Genomic DNA, 15,384 nt, shown 5'->3' on the forward strand with positions numbered 1-15,384 from the left:
GTTAATTATTTGTCAGCTGTTGTGAATATTTAAGGCTCGACCCATCACAGAAACCACAAAATATGTTGAGTATGGAGATCACAATGCTTTTCTCATTGTTGTTAATCTGCTTTCTCTCCACAGCTCAGCTTCAAACTGTGGCTGACAATGAAATTATTTCACATTTAAGGCAAACAGAATCACAGGCAGCAGATACAGGAAATCTCTCAGACAACCAACAAACCTGTTCACAGGACATCAATGCAGTGCTGAGAGAGATGAGCTCCTCATTGGCTGGACTGAAGGTTGGTATGGAGTATCTACAGAGAGATAATGAAGGTATGTTAACCAGAAATCACTGATGTATGAAACTGAATTATTTATATTCAAACAGTCACTTTTCAATGTTTTTCATTTTACTCCTGCAACAGCCAAGACAAACGAACTGGACTTGTTAAAACAACAATACCAAGGTACTTAGAATACAGCAAACAAAACCCTGATGTTTCACAAAAAGACACTTAACATAAGAAGGACATTGTATTAACTAATATCAATTATCCGTTTGGCTTTTGCTATTTTAGAGCAAGTGACAAAAGTAAGACGTCTTGAGCAGCAGAACCAAGGTATTTGTAACTTTACTCTAACAATAAATTATTTTACATAATAAATGACTCAGACTATGTTTGCTCAAATGTTTAGAAGCAAACAAAGCTGATTTATTTAAACAATTTTAAAAATCTCAGAATAGAATACAAAAAGTTGCCTGACACCAAATCTATCAGAAATTTGATTTGACTACTGTAGATCATACATACGGGACCGTAGTGTTTGTAATGAACCAATCATTTTGCTGTTTTGATTTTTTATGTGTGAGAGTTATGTTTTTTGTTTGCTAGCGATAAAGTTGTACCAAGATGTGACATTAAAACTGAGAATAGATTCTGGAAGGGACCAGTAAACATGATTAAAATTGTTTTACTAACCCTAAAAAATTTCAGCCTGGGGCATTAAAGGGCTTTTTTTTGTTTTTATAAATCTGAGTGTACTTGTTAAGACAGCCAGGTGTCCATCTGTGTCCTCAGATACTTAAAGCACTTTACCTGCTCAACCTGCTTTCCCTGAATAATCAGTGGCATAAAACGCTGAGACATGGCTACTGTATTTCTTCCACACAGCACAGTAACATCAAGAAACCAAAACTGCTGTGAATGCGTGATGTCAAACTATTACTGTAAAAACTGACAGAGGACATATCATTTTATTTTACATTTCATGTTTGTTTGAATCAATTTTCAGCTCAGATAGGAGAACTGATCAGTGTTAAAACCAGGACAAACAACACTGAAAACCAAGTGGAGGTTCTGAAGAGAGAAAGAGAAGGTTTGGAAAACTCAGTAGAATTCACATAAAAACATTATCTCAACACGCAACAAAAACCAAGTTGTGTACTTTTATTTCATGTCCATTAATTGTTTAATATGCTTAGATTTTTTAAAAATTAAGATAGTAATTTTAAATACACCAAATAGTCTTTTACGAACAAGTAACTGCTTGATCCTAATAATATTAACTTATTGTCTCGTAGTGAAACAAGTGGCTTTCTCAGCTTCCTTGATGGCATCAGGTTCAGGACATATTGGACCATTTAACACACATACACCTCTAGTCTTCAGACATGTTGTTGCAAATATTGGAAATGCCTACAACCCAAACACAGGTAACCCATTTTATCCACTGTTTCAACTTGATTCTCTTTATAATCCTGACATGCAGTCAGTTGGTTGATTCTTTATGTAGATATTTATGGATGAAACATTCAACAGAAATATTATTGTTCAATGTTCCTCAGGTTTTTTCATTGCCCCGGTGAGAGGAGCCTATCACTTTGAGTTTCACTTATATGGAGTTGGACATGCATCATATCCAACAGCTGCTGTGTTGGTCAGGAATGGGAACAATATTGTCATCGCATATGAACATCAGGCTTCCTACTATGTTAACCCATCTAATGGTGCCACATTGCTGTTAGAAACTGGAGATGTTGTGTTTTTGCGTCAGTGGCAAAACTCAAGGATTTATGACAGTGAAAATCATCCCACAACCTTCAGTGGTCACTTGCTTTTCACTATGTGAGCAGAAAACAGTCCTAATGTATTTCTGCCGCAAGAGTGCATCAGAAGAAGTACATGATTTTTTATAATTGCATTAAATAATTTTTATTGTTTCATTTTGTCTTAAATTTCCACAATAATTTACCAGCCACAATGGTTCTAAGGCTTCTCTTTCAATTTTTCTATTTTTAATAGATTACACACAAAATGCAACTTAGAACTTCAATTTAGTTTTGTTGAAACATTTATTGTAATGCACAGTTTGTTTCAGATCAAAATTGTTCACTTTTAAATGGACTAAACCTGAATCTGTGTATGGTTCTATCCGTGTATGGTTTGTTCTTTACGAAAAAACCAAAGAACGAACCATACACGGGTTAACCTGAAGGTGTTATTTGTAGTATTTAATAAAATTTGTTTTTGAAAATTAAAAATATGTCCATATGTCTTTTGAGTGACCACAGAAATAGAAAATCATTGAACCAGGAACAATTGTTTTTTCCAATTTGTGTGTGTTATTAATGTGTAAAATATTTCAAATAAAGTTTTTAAAGTTATGCTAATTAAGTTCATGGTTTAACCGGGGCCCCTTGCTCCTGCACTTCGGTTGTTAATGTGTTTGTGGAACTAACTTAAACAATCAGTGTGACTTTTCTGACTTATGAGTGTGATAAATAAAAAAAAACTATCATGCCTTTAGTACACTACCAAACTATTCTATAAAGATGTTACTTATAGGTTGATTTCACATTGGAAGAGTTGACAATAAGAAGGTTTAGGATTAATATTTTGGGTTAGTTTATATGAACCTAAAGCAATTATAGCGGCTAAAATCCTGTATTTTAGGTTACAGGTTGCTATTGTTCCAGACAGGTGTTGGTTTTATGTGCACTAAATCAAGATTTGTTATGCCGATCTTCATTTTGACTTATAATCATAAAGTAATTTATTTTCTGTACAGTGTCCATTGTCTTGCCATTTCCCTTTAGAACAGGACTGTCAAATTCAGTTTCATTTTGTGCCAATTAAAAAAATCTAAACATTCTAATAGGGCCGTAATGCCAAAAAATATTTCGATAAAACCAAATAAACTGCTAAATTATCAATAAATGTTAAATGTGACTTTTTGTTACTCGCCTTATCAGTTGTGCACTATAACTTGACATCAAGTAAGGCTGAGGCAGCTGTCACTTAAACTCCATGTCTTTGACCAATTTTGAGAAAATTTACAGTAAAATCTGAAAAAACATTGTGGAGATCTGTTGATTTTGTGTGAATTTTGCATATTTGTGAAAAACTGGAAGGACTTATGTAATTTGGAGTCTAGAGGGCCAGATTTGGCCCGTGGGCCTTGAGTTTGGCACATACGCTTTAGAACAACATAAGTCAAACATAAATCCAAACCAAGCACAGTAGAAAACTGTTTGCCCTTTCCTATTAGCAACACCTGAACAGAATCACACTTGACCTTAAGTTGCTCCATCCCCCTTCAGACAACTCAGAACACTAAATAAAATTTGCCCCCTATGGTGATAAACATGAAAACATAAGTGGCTCTTACAGCAATATAAATACAATAAGGAAATTGTGAAAGTTATTTCCATGCTTCATTTATGTTCATAGAATCTGATTTAGGAAATTGCAATTTGGGCCTCAGTAATTAGCTAATAAGCCTTTTCTGGAATCTTATTGGCCGCATCCACAATCATCTCTTTCCATGAAACTGCTCTTGTGATTCTTTGGTTTTGTCCCAATATTCGCACAATACCTCTAGTCCACAATCCACGTTAGCTGGTTTTGGTAACATAACTTTTTGATTCAGGAATGATGTCAAGAATGTCAAGAATGTTTTATTATGAACCTTCTTAAATTTTCTGGGAAACTGACATCATAAAACTGTGGAACAAAGTCCATCGATGCTGTAACCTCTTTATCCAATTTCCTTTTACTTTAAGTGACTCAGTCAAAATGTATGTGAAGAGTATTTTGACTCATTATTCAGCTTGTCAATGATTAGTCACTGACAAAAGAAATATTTAAGCTTCATAGTTGAACTACTGAAACAGGTTCTAAGGCTGGAGATGGCAATGATTGTGCTGTCTCTGCACAATTCAGCTGCAAGCAGAGACTGACAATAAAGAACTATTACGTCTAAGCTGGAGATGACAATATATTTTTGCATCAGTGGCAAAACTCAAGGATTTTTGATAACCAATATCATCACACAACCTTCAGTGGTCACCTGCTTTTCCCCATGTGTGCAGAAAGCTGTGCTGATTTTCTCCATCAACTCTACAACATGTCAGAACTGACACAGAGCTACAGTGGTGTGAGAAAGTATTTGCTCTCTTCTTGATGTCCTACTATTTTACACGCTTGTTGTACTTCAGTGATTCATAACGTCAAATCAATTTAAATACTAAACACAAAATGCAGTTTTGAAACGAGGATGTTTATTCTGAAGGCAGAAAATAACCCAAACCCACCACAGTCCTGCGTGACAAAGTGATTGTGCTGATTACTGCCACACCTGTTCTCAATTAAAACACCACATGAGACCTTCCTGGAAAAGCAAAGTACACCAACGTTTCCTCAAGAAGTAGACAATAGGCTGAGATCCAACAAAATTTAGGAACAAATGAGAAAAAAAACTTACTATCATCTGCCGGCCTGGAAATGGTTACAAAGCTGAAGGATTTATGGTAACCAAAATCACCATGATACCTTCAGTGATTGTCTTCTTTTGCCCTGTGAGCAACAAACAGTCCAAATTCTTATCGGTTTCAGTATCACATAAATACACATTTCTTTGCTTCTTAGAAGTTACATTTCCTTGCATGTAAAAACTAAGCAGGTCAAGCAAAACATAATTTCAGTAGGTTTAAATCAATTCGAGAGTGAGCTATTGGATATTTTGTCTTTGTGGTTTATATCCAGGTCTTATTGTTTTGTAAAGTTCTCACTGAATGAGCATTTTGATGAATAACTGAATAAAAATTTTCTATATAAATAAGGTTGTTGTGTTTTTTTTAATCATTACTCAATGATCTAAACTTACATTTTCAACATTTTAATTTAGAAATATTGTCATATTAAGTCACAAGCTGAGACCTTTGTGCTATGAGCGACGTAGTGTCTGAACACACAAAACACATTCAGCTCAAAAGGGAAGTTCATCAATGGATCCCAGAGGAAAAACAATAAAGCTCAGAAACTAAACAACACCTCAACATGGAACATGTGAATGTCACCAAATGTTTATGTTGGAAAATATGTGTATAAAACGAGACGCTGTCCGTAGATCTGGAGGAACTTTATTGGCTTTGTCCCTCTGACCAGTCTCTGAATTTTGACTTACATTAGTATCTAAATTTTGGGATTGCTTAATATGTAAATGTTTTTGGATGGCTTAATAAATTTACTTACTTATTTAAACATGTCTTACATTCTTTACTTATACATCCCATAGAGTCGTATTATAGACATATTTCAGCTTCCTCTTTGTTTATGGAGATTAAAAACCTGCCAACATTTCTGTTTGTTCTTTTGTTTGTGAGATCAATCATTAACAGCTTTACTTTCTCAGCGGTGCTAATAAACCTGGATCTATCTCTGTATTCTCTTTGTTGAACTTTATGAGCTGACCCACATTTCAGTGATGATAGTAATCAAAATTTTATTTGTTCTTTTGCATAATAAATCATTAACAGTTTTGCCTTCCCAGCAATAAACTTGGAACTGTGTCTGTGATCTTTGTTGGCAGCTGTCCTTGAACTTTGAGTTGGTCAACATTTAACTGATGTCAGTAATATGGTTATTTTGTCACTAAATGTTTAGTGAGAAAAAGTTCAATAAACTGTACAAGGTTTACCATGTTCAACAGATAAAGTTTTTATTCTAACTACATTGTTACTCCTAATTGTCCAAAACTTGAGATTCAAAATGGTAAGCTTCAATGCTAATCAATTTCAATCAGTTTTGCTAAGTTTGAAACAAACTGTTTAGTCAAATGAAATGTTTCCTAAATACCATATTTTAATAACCTGTCTAAACAGTTAATGTGTCATTTCTACCACTATTTTATGATTATATTATCACACATTGTCACAATCTTGTAAGATTAATTTCAAAACCTTTTATCTGACAATCCCCCGTTTGACCAGAAAATACATCACAATGTAAAGAGAACTATCTGCAAAACAATTGCAAACGGCCTATTTTATACAGGAGTCCAAAATAACAGGTCTTATCACCTGCACGTGTTCCTGCAGGATGGTAATAATCCATAACTGAGAGTTACACAGTATTTAAGCTTGGATCATGCCAGAAACCACAAACCTTAGATGCAGAGACGAAAACTTAGAAAAGAGATGGGAATGATTTTTCTATTGCTGTTAATCTGCTCTCTCTCCACAGCAGAGCTAGAAACAGAGTCTGGCAATAAAATAATTTCATATGTAAGACAAACTGAATCACAAGAGAACAACACAGAAAGCCTTTCAAACCAACCACAAACATGACCCCAGGACATCAATGGTGTGCTGAGAGAGATGACTGGTTCACTGGCTGGACTGAAGGTGCAGGTGGGAAACTTAGAGAGAGACAACGAAGGTATGTTCATAAATAAGATGCATCACATAAGTAAATAATGCTAAGAATTACTCATGGGGAGATCATTGCTTTGCAATCTTTTCTTTTATATCCACAGAAACAACTAAGACAAGAAAGATGGTGCTAATGAAACAACAGGATTTGATGACAAAACATTTGTAAAGGTTGCAGTTTGGATAGAAAAGGAATATAGCAAGTAAACCAGAAACTGTTACCTTTGTGTCATTTTTGTACTGGAGTAACACAACCAACAAAACAAAGATATCTACTTATGTCATGATAGTTTAAATTAAAGCAACCATTTTAATGTAAATAAAATTTATTTGTGAGATGCATTGATGCCAGGTCAATTCACCTTTGTGTCAAATCATAGCTACTTTCTTTTGAACATTTCTCACCTGTCTCTAACTGTTGCATAGTGGTTTATGTCTTGTGACAGCATTTTAACTACTTATAAAGATAATAAAAAAGCTCAACTCTCACTCAAAATTTAAGTTATAAAGTTGAAGAAAATGTCAGGTAAAATCACCCAAACTGGAAAAGTATGTAATGGCAAAGGAGTTAAATGTTTTGTTACTAATGCTATATGTTAAATTATTTTACTGACAGTGTAAATAATGGCTTACGTCTTTGTTCCTTTTTACACCAACAGCTAAGGCAAGAGAACTGGAGTTACTAAAGAATGAGTTGGTTATGATTAAGCAACAGTTCCAAGGTATCTATTACATGAAAAATGAAATAACATGTTAAATGTGTATTTACAATCTAATGAGGTCACATATTTGTCAGTGTAGTTTGTGTAATTTGTGGATTTGTTCATTTATTTATTATAAGATATAAAGGTGAACATAGATAGCAGTTAGTAGTGTGTGTTAAATAAAGTCTTCTTACTATACTAATCCTAAATTACTCATGCAAATAATAAAATGAAGACTATTTTTTTCCTTTGACTCCTCTTTTAATTTATTTTACATAATCTCCAGCACAGGTAGAAGAGGTGACCACAGTCAAAGCCATGGCAAACAATACTGAGCACCAAGTGGAGGTTCTGTGGACAGAAGGAAAAGGTAAGTTAATTTATAATTTAATTCACAATTGGAAAGAACCCATGATATTATGCATGTTCTCATGTTGCAGCTGCAGCCAGCTATGCTATAGACTGGCCATGTGAAAAGTGTTTTACATGTTTTACAGTGAGCGAAAGAGTGTTAACGCTTAAAAACTGATAATGTGCTAATTTTACCTTTCAGATCTTATTAAAATTATTTATTTTCACATGACCTTTTTTCACAGGGTGAGTTGGACTTAATAAAACTGGAGTTGCAAGAGGATGGATCAGAATATTTATCTATTTACTAGCTTGAAGAAGTAAAGAAATAAAAACAGTTTTGGCCTTGCTGCTGGAAGCAATGAGAGAGAGACAGAAAAAGAGAGAGGAGAGAGAGACAACTGTATGCCCTAGTAACAAAGGCGTAAAAGCAGTCTTTTATCCTTTAAAGTAACTAAATGGTGTGACCCTATTCTTACAGTCATACTTAGATAGATAGATATCCCATCACTATTCACATTCGAGGGGAGAAAAGCTCACATGCATACACTTTTGAGAATCAAAGATGTGGCATCAAAAACTGATGGTAACTTATGTTTCTGTCTTACAGTGAAACGCGTGGCTTTCTCAGCCTCTTTGTCAGCCTCTTTGTCAGCCTCTTTGTCAGCCTCGGGTACCGGAGATATTGGACCATTTAACACCCATGTGATTCTGGTATTCAGAAATGTATTTGTCAATATTGGAAATGCCTACAACCCAGATACAGGTATTGAAATGTATATTTCTATTTAAAAAAATGAGAAGAGAAATTGATGTTTGAAGTATAACATTAAATATTATTCCACAGGGCATTTCACCGCACCTGTGAGAGGAGCCTATCACTTTGAGATCCATATATATGGATATCCTTCACGTCCTTCAGCTGCAGCGTTGATTAAGAATGGACAACATGTCGAATATCAAAGTAACGGTTCGGCTGACTCTGTCAATGGTGTCACATTGCTGTTAGAGATCGGAGATGTTGTGTTTGTGCGTCAGTAGCCCAACTCATGGATTTATGATGGTCCCTTGCAGCCCACCACCTTCAGTGGCCATCTGCTTTTCACCATGTGAGCATCTAATAGTCCTACTTGAAACAAACAAAAAAGTACTTTCAGCAAAACAAATATCAGCTTCTGCATCTTGAAATACATATTCAGACACCTCAAGCTCAGTCACAATTTGTTTGTTATTTGGCTGAGGTTGCAGGAAATAAATAAAAGAAACACTGGAAACAATTCCTTAAAATTTTTACACATATTCATACATTATCCTGTTTCAAAGAGATGGTTTATCAAATAGAAGTTCAGTTTTCTGCATCGCAAAAACAAGGAAGTGGCAGTGTCTCACAAATCACAGTACGTGGCTGTGACCGGCTATGAAACTGAGGATATATTTTCAAGAGTAAAAACTACATTTATATTCGCCTTGAATAAGAGGCTTAAAAATGATTTTTTATTAAATGTTAGAAATGGAATAGATTAGACATCTGTTATAAACAGCCAATATTGTTTTACTAAAACAAAATGGATGTCTTAGGGTCTGGGATAGGATGCTTCTTTTTGAAGAGGAATCCATTACCGTGATCTTTCAGCTGGTCCTTATCTTATCTTATCTGAAGCAGTCTCGAGAAGCTTTGCTGGCTTTTTGAAGTTAGAAACTGTCTGTGAAAGATAATTCTTTAAATACACTTTAAATACACATTTCAGCAATCCCCCAAAATTTGACTTTGTCTTTAAAAAGTCCTAAGGACACCCTAAAAAAGAGATTGTTGATATATTAGTCAGAAAGATGGATACAGGATGAATTCATTTAATCAATTAATTTATTTTTTTAGACTCATTAAGTTATAATTGAATCATTTTAGAACATGGCATTTAGCTTCAAACATTTTATTGAAGGTCCAAAAACTATCTTGTTTTACACAAAAAGCATACAATTATTATCATATGAACAAAACAATCTCTTAAATCTGGGGGACTCATTGTGTGTCCATTTATCAAAACCTACCTTGTTGAATTACACAAATTATGTCCTTTTAAAATCATTTTAACTATAATAATTCTAACACAGTGCAGTTTTATCCAAACTTAGAAAATGAACTAAAGCTCAGGCAGAGCTTGCATTCAGTTTTGTTAAGCAGGTTTTTACTGCTCAATCATTAACTGTACACTAGAAACCTATTTGTGATTTGATTTAATCACAATGGGAACTTGCTGCAATTGTTAGTTGAAAGAAACTAATTAAAGACAGAGGCGTTCATCTGTGGGTTTGATACCAGGTAGATTTGTGTCCAACTGTTGTGGACAGTTGGACAGTCCAACTGTCCACAACTGTCCTGTGATCTGCCTCAGGACAGCTAACTTGGCCTTCTGTTTTTTTTTTTTGAGTTCATACCGACATACCTAAAGTATTAAACCGGTTGTCATGTAAGCTGATAGTTCAACAATATTCTATTCTGATTCACATGCCAGTTATATATCAACGGTACTAGAGAACAAGTTTGGTTTACTTGTGAAATAGGTTAATGATAATATTATGTCTTTATTTGATTGATTGCACAACAATTCAGTTTATCCTTACTATGATAAACTGTAGTTTATCATACAGTTTATCATTTACTAGCTTGAAGTAAATTATACTTCATAGTAAGGAAGCCCGAGCTTCCTTACTATGAAGCTCGGGCTTCATAGTAAGGATATATATATACAGTATATAATTTAAAAAAATAACCAAACTGAATATTTGGTTATTCATCGCAGATGAACTCTTTGCGTAAGTCAATCAAATAAAAAATCCTTTCTGAATATCATGTATCATCTCATGGACACTGAACTAAATGAGTCTTTCTGACCGGGAGCTGACAGCGTGTTGAAGAGTTATGGACACCTTGGTTAGGAAGCTCTGTTTGGACAGGTAAAAATAGTCCGGGACAGACCAGAATTATTTGCCGGATGGTGGCTCGGGCTTCTAATGAGTTTACATTTAATGAATTTGGAGCACACAGAGAAAAGCTAAAGAGAATGTGATCTACTTACAGTGGCGCAACTACACATTATTCAGGTGAATGCGAAAACATAGATCGGCGCCCCCCCTCCCCCCGACCGAGGGAAGGAACGTCAGGGTGAAGGAGCGACGCCTTGGTCCTTGACGCGGCAGTCGTGGCCTGGCTATCTTTGCTGCATGTCTTCCCCTGTCTCTCATTACCCACTTTCCTGTCAATTCACTATCAAACAAAGGCCACTAGAGCCAATAAAACCTTAAAAACTGTAATGAAGAGATCTTCATTACTGGGACTGTTGTACTTAAGTCTCTGTATAGCACTTTATTTAGCACTGCACTTTAAACAGAGGTTTGCACATAAATAACAATTTGCACACAAGAAGTTTTAATTGTATTTATTGAGGATTTTAGTAATTAGCATGTAGCCTTTTGTTCTGGGCTCTGCACAGCTGCTCCTCATTGACAAGTGAGGTGGTTGCCTGTGAAGGGAGGATAATTGTTACTCAGCAATGAGCTACTGGTGGGTAAAACTGAGCAAATGTTTGTACATAATCTGTTAGGTGTGGAGTGCTGAAATTGAGTGACTCACCTGTCTTTTCTGTGTCCTCTCCAGGGTGTTTGGACAAATTCTACCCCGGGGGTCCGGACACCATTTAAAGGTTCCGGGAGAGGCCATTGAAAAGTGGGGGGAGGAAATCGTTTATGGGTTTTTGTGGTGTTTCATTTGGTGTAAGATAAAATATAAAATATTTATAAAAAGTACATTTTAATGTTTATATTTAATAAAATGTAGTTTATTGAAATAGGTGGAGATTTGGGAAGTGAGATCCCCCTGTGAATTGGAGGAGGTTGAGTCCAACACAGCTGAGACTATTTGAGCCTGCAGTTTCACCTGTGAAAGGGGATTGGGATTTGAGATTGAGTGCTGTGTGTTGATGCTGTGAATAAATCCATTGCTGTTTTCCACCTGAATCTGCCTCAAATAGTCTTCCTCACAATAAAATCCAACCGCAAAAGGCTGCCTTGTTACAAAAACCCATGAGATTTAATTAATGTTTAACTAAGAGAAGAGTGTGTCAGTAATATGTTTATGACCAAAAGTTATGTCTTTTTATTGATCAAACCCAAAGATTTGTTATCTGCACAGACTTAAGACAAAAGATTTAGTTAATTATTAGCCAGAAGTTGTGAATATGTAAGGCTTGGATTTTCACAGAAATCACAAAAGGCAGCCTGCAAAATGTGATGTTGATCATCAGTGGTGCAACTACACCCTGCCCCCTCTCTCTCAAGGAAAGTTGAAGGAGCGTGGAAAACATAGGCTTGCTCTACACCCCCTACATCATCGGCGTGCCGCCCCCTCCAGATGGGGTTTTGACGCCCCCTCTGGTGCTGCGCCCCTATGCATTGCATGCCTGCATACCCACTTTTTGCGCCATTATTGATAATGGAGCTCTCCACAGCTGAACTTCAACTAGACAATGACAATGAAATTATTTCACATTTAAGACAAACAGAATCACAGGCAGCAGATGCAGTGAATCTCTCAGACAATCAACAAACCTGCACACAGGACATCAATGCTGTGCTGAGAGAGATGAGCTCCTCATTGGCTGGACTGAAGGTTGATATGGAGTATCTACAGAGAGATAATGAAGGTTTGTTAACCAGAAATCACTGCTGTATGATCCTGAAGGGTTTATATTAAAATAGTCACATTTAAGTGTTTTTCATTTTACTCCTCCAACAGCCAAGACAAAAGAACTGGACTTGCTAAAACAACAATACCAAGGTAATTAGAAGACAACGAACAAAATCCTGATGTTATCACAAAAAGACAACGTTTAGCATAATAAGGGCATTATATTAACTAATATCAATTGTCTGTTTGGTTTTTACAATTTTAGAGCAAGTCACAAAAGTAAGACGTCTTGAGCAGCAGTACCAAGGTATTTATAACTTTAACAATAAATTATTTTACATAATAAATGACTCACTAAAACTATTTTTTCTCAAATGTTTAGAAGCAAACAATGCTGATTTATTTAAACAATTTTCAAAATCTCAGAATAGAATACAAAAAGTTGCCTGACACCAAATTTATGAGAAATTTGATTTGACTACTGTAGCTCATACATACGGGACAGTAGTGTAATGAACCAATTATTTTGCTGTCTTGATTTTTTATGTGTGAGAGTTATGTTTTCTGTTTGCTAGCGATAAAGTTAAGATGTGACATTAAAAGTGAGAATAGATTCTGGAAGGGACCAGTAAACATGATTAAAATCATTTTACTAACCCTAAAAAATCTCAGCTTCCTGAGAAGACTGAGGCATTAAGGGGCTTTTTTTTGTTTTTGTAAATCTGAGTGTACTTGTTAAGACAGCCAGGTGTCGATTTGTGTTCCACCCAGATACTTAAAGCACTTTACCTGCTCAACCTACATTCCCTGAATAATCAGTGGCATAAAATGCTAAGATGTGGCTGCTGCTGTATTTTTTTCCACACAGCACCATCACAACATTTAGCATAAGAAGGGCATTATACATTGCTTATAACTAATGTCAATTGTCTGTTTGGTTTTTGCAATTTTAGAGCAAGTCACAAAAGTAAGAAGTCTTGAGCAGCAGTGCAAAGGTACTTACAACTTTAACATTACATGATTTTATGTAAGAAATGACACACTAAAACATTTTTAGAAGCAAACAAAGTAGGTTTATTCTTATTTTACAAGTTTCAATACTACTCAAAAGTGTATTGAGTAGTATTGACAAGATATCTTGGGTGATATCTTGTCACCCAAGATATCAGAAATTTGTCTGTAACTGGTCTCTAAACTCCATAAGACATAACTGCTGCTTTCTCTGTGTCAGCAAAACATGTGGCGTTCTCCGCCTCAGTGTTCACTGGGGGTGCTCAAGGATACATAGGACCATTTGACACAGAAACAGTTCTGGTCTTCAGACATGTTGCTACAAATATTGGAAATGCCTACAACCCAAACACAGGTACAAAGTTTTATGTATTCATCTGTAATGAGTTGCTTTTCTTCAAAAGACTGATAAAAATATGGATAATGACTCTCTAATTGTACCAATAATTATATAATTTTTTACAGGGATTTTTTCTGCACCCATCAGAGGAGTCTATCATTTTGAGTTCTACCTACATGGACATGGACATAAATCAATACATACAGCTGCTACGTTGGTCAAGAATGGGCAGCAAATCTTCACTGCTTTTGAAGGGCAACCTTCCTATTCTGTTAATCCTTCGAATGGGGTGATTTTACATTTAGAGTCTGGAGATGTTGTTTTTGTGCGTCTCTGGAGGAATTCAAGAATTTATGACACTTGTAATAATCATACAACGTTCAGTGGCCATTTGCTTTTCCCCATGTGAGCAGGAAACATATCTAATTTTCTTTCTCCATCATTTTTTTTGGTGACTTATAATTAAATATTGCAGAAGGTTACATTGTTACATAATGTTTTGATTATGTTAAAATAAAAATATTTGCAGCAGGATTTGCTGGCTTTTTTCAGTACAGTCCTAGGTTAGACCCATTATCAGCTTTACATCAGCAAGTTCAAGAGTCTGTAATTTTACTGAGCTCCTAATTTAGAAAAGTAAAATCAAATCTTTAAAAATATTGTTTATTTCAGCTTTTATTTTCTTTAAAATCATTTGAGTGTATGCCTAATTTGGAACACAAAAGAAACCTTAATGAAGAATAAAAAGAAACACCAATATAGAACCAGAATAACAGTCAAAAGGGAATTATTAAATTCAATAATAACATTTTTAAGCAGAATTAAGTATATTCCTGAAGGCAGCAAAAACATTATGTAAGGACTTTATTGCTCAGCACACATTGAATGTTTAATCACATGCAGTAAATTAAAATATGTTGTGATGAGGATGTTTGTTCTAATTGTAAATGTGATATTTTCATTTGCTGTAAACTGAAAATCATCATAACATAATTAAAGGTGTTTCAAACTACTATATTCCAATAAAAATGTTAATGGATGTTTCACTCACATCTTTGTTTGGCTTTGCATAAAAAATAACAAAAGCACAGAGGTTTTAGTGCCAGGATTCAAAATACAAAACAATAAAGAAGGGCAAAAGGTAGCCATTTGCTCTAAATTTATGGAAATGGTTACTATGTGGAAAAAGAACAACAGTTACACAATGTTTTTGAATTTTCCTCTTCTTCACCTGATCAACATGAGGCTTTGAAATTAGTCGGGTGTAAAGTCATCATAAACTGAAAATTTCTCCATTGCCCTTAAATACATGATTGTTGTGTTTATGCTTTATTTGTTATGGGGTTACAACTAAACATAATAATAATAATAATAATAATAATAATAATAATAATAATAATAATAATAATAAAAACAAGTTACTGTGACACCAAATAATGGCTAATTTACAAATTAGTTGGATGGCAACGCTTTGTAAGAAGAATATTATTTTTAGATTTTACTTTTCTTTGTTGTCTTTTCCATGGGTTGGATATAGTGTGCAATGTTAGATTCAAAGTGTAAGATACTTTCCTTATTAAAATAAATCAGTGGAATG

At 34.9% G+C, this 15,384-nt stretch overlaps 1 protein-coding gene across 1 annotated transcript; it reads left to right on the top strand.

The window, feature by feature from the left end:
• The first annotated feature begins 33 nt into the window (after window positions 1-33).
• LOC103467983 (uncharacterized) lies at window positions 34-2,763 on the top strand. Its single transcript, XM_008414751.3, has 6 exons — window positions 34-318; window positions 411-452; window positions 564-605; window positions 1,279-1,362; window positions 1,568-1,699; window positions 1,832-2,763. Exons 1-6 carry the CDS (start codon window positions 63-65, stop codon window positions 2,113-2,115), a joined length of 840 nt encoding a protein of 279 aa, XP_008412973.3. The 5' UTR covers window positions 34-62; the 3' UTR covers window positions 2,116-2,763.
• Window positions 2,764-15,384: the final 12,621 nt, after the last annotated feature.

This window comes from Poecilia reticulata, chromosome 7 (assembly GCF_904066995.2).
Source record: "Poecilia reticulata chromosome 7, P_reticulata-male-v2, whole genome shotgun sequence".
In the NCBI taxonomy this organism is placed as follows: Eukaryota; Metazoa; Chordata; class Actinopteri; order Cyprinodontiformes; family Poeciliidae; genus Poecilia; species Poecilia reticulata.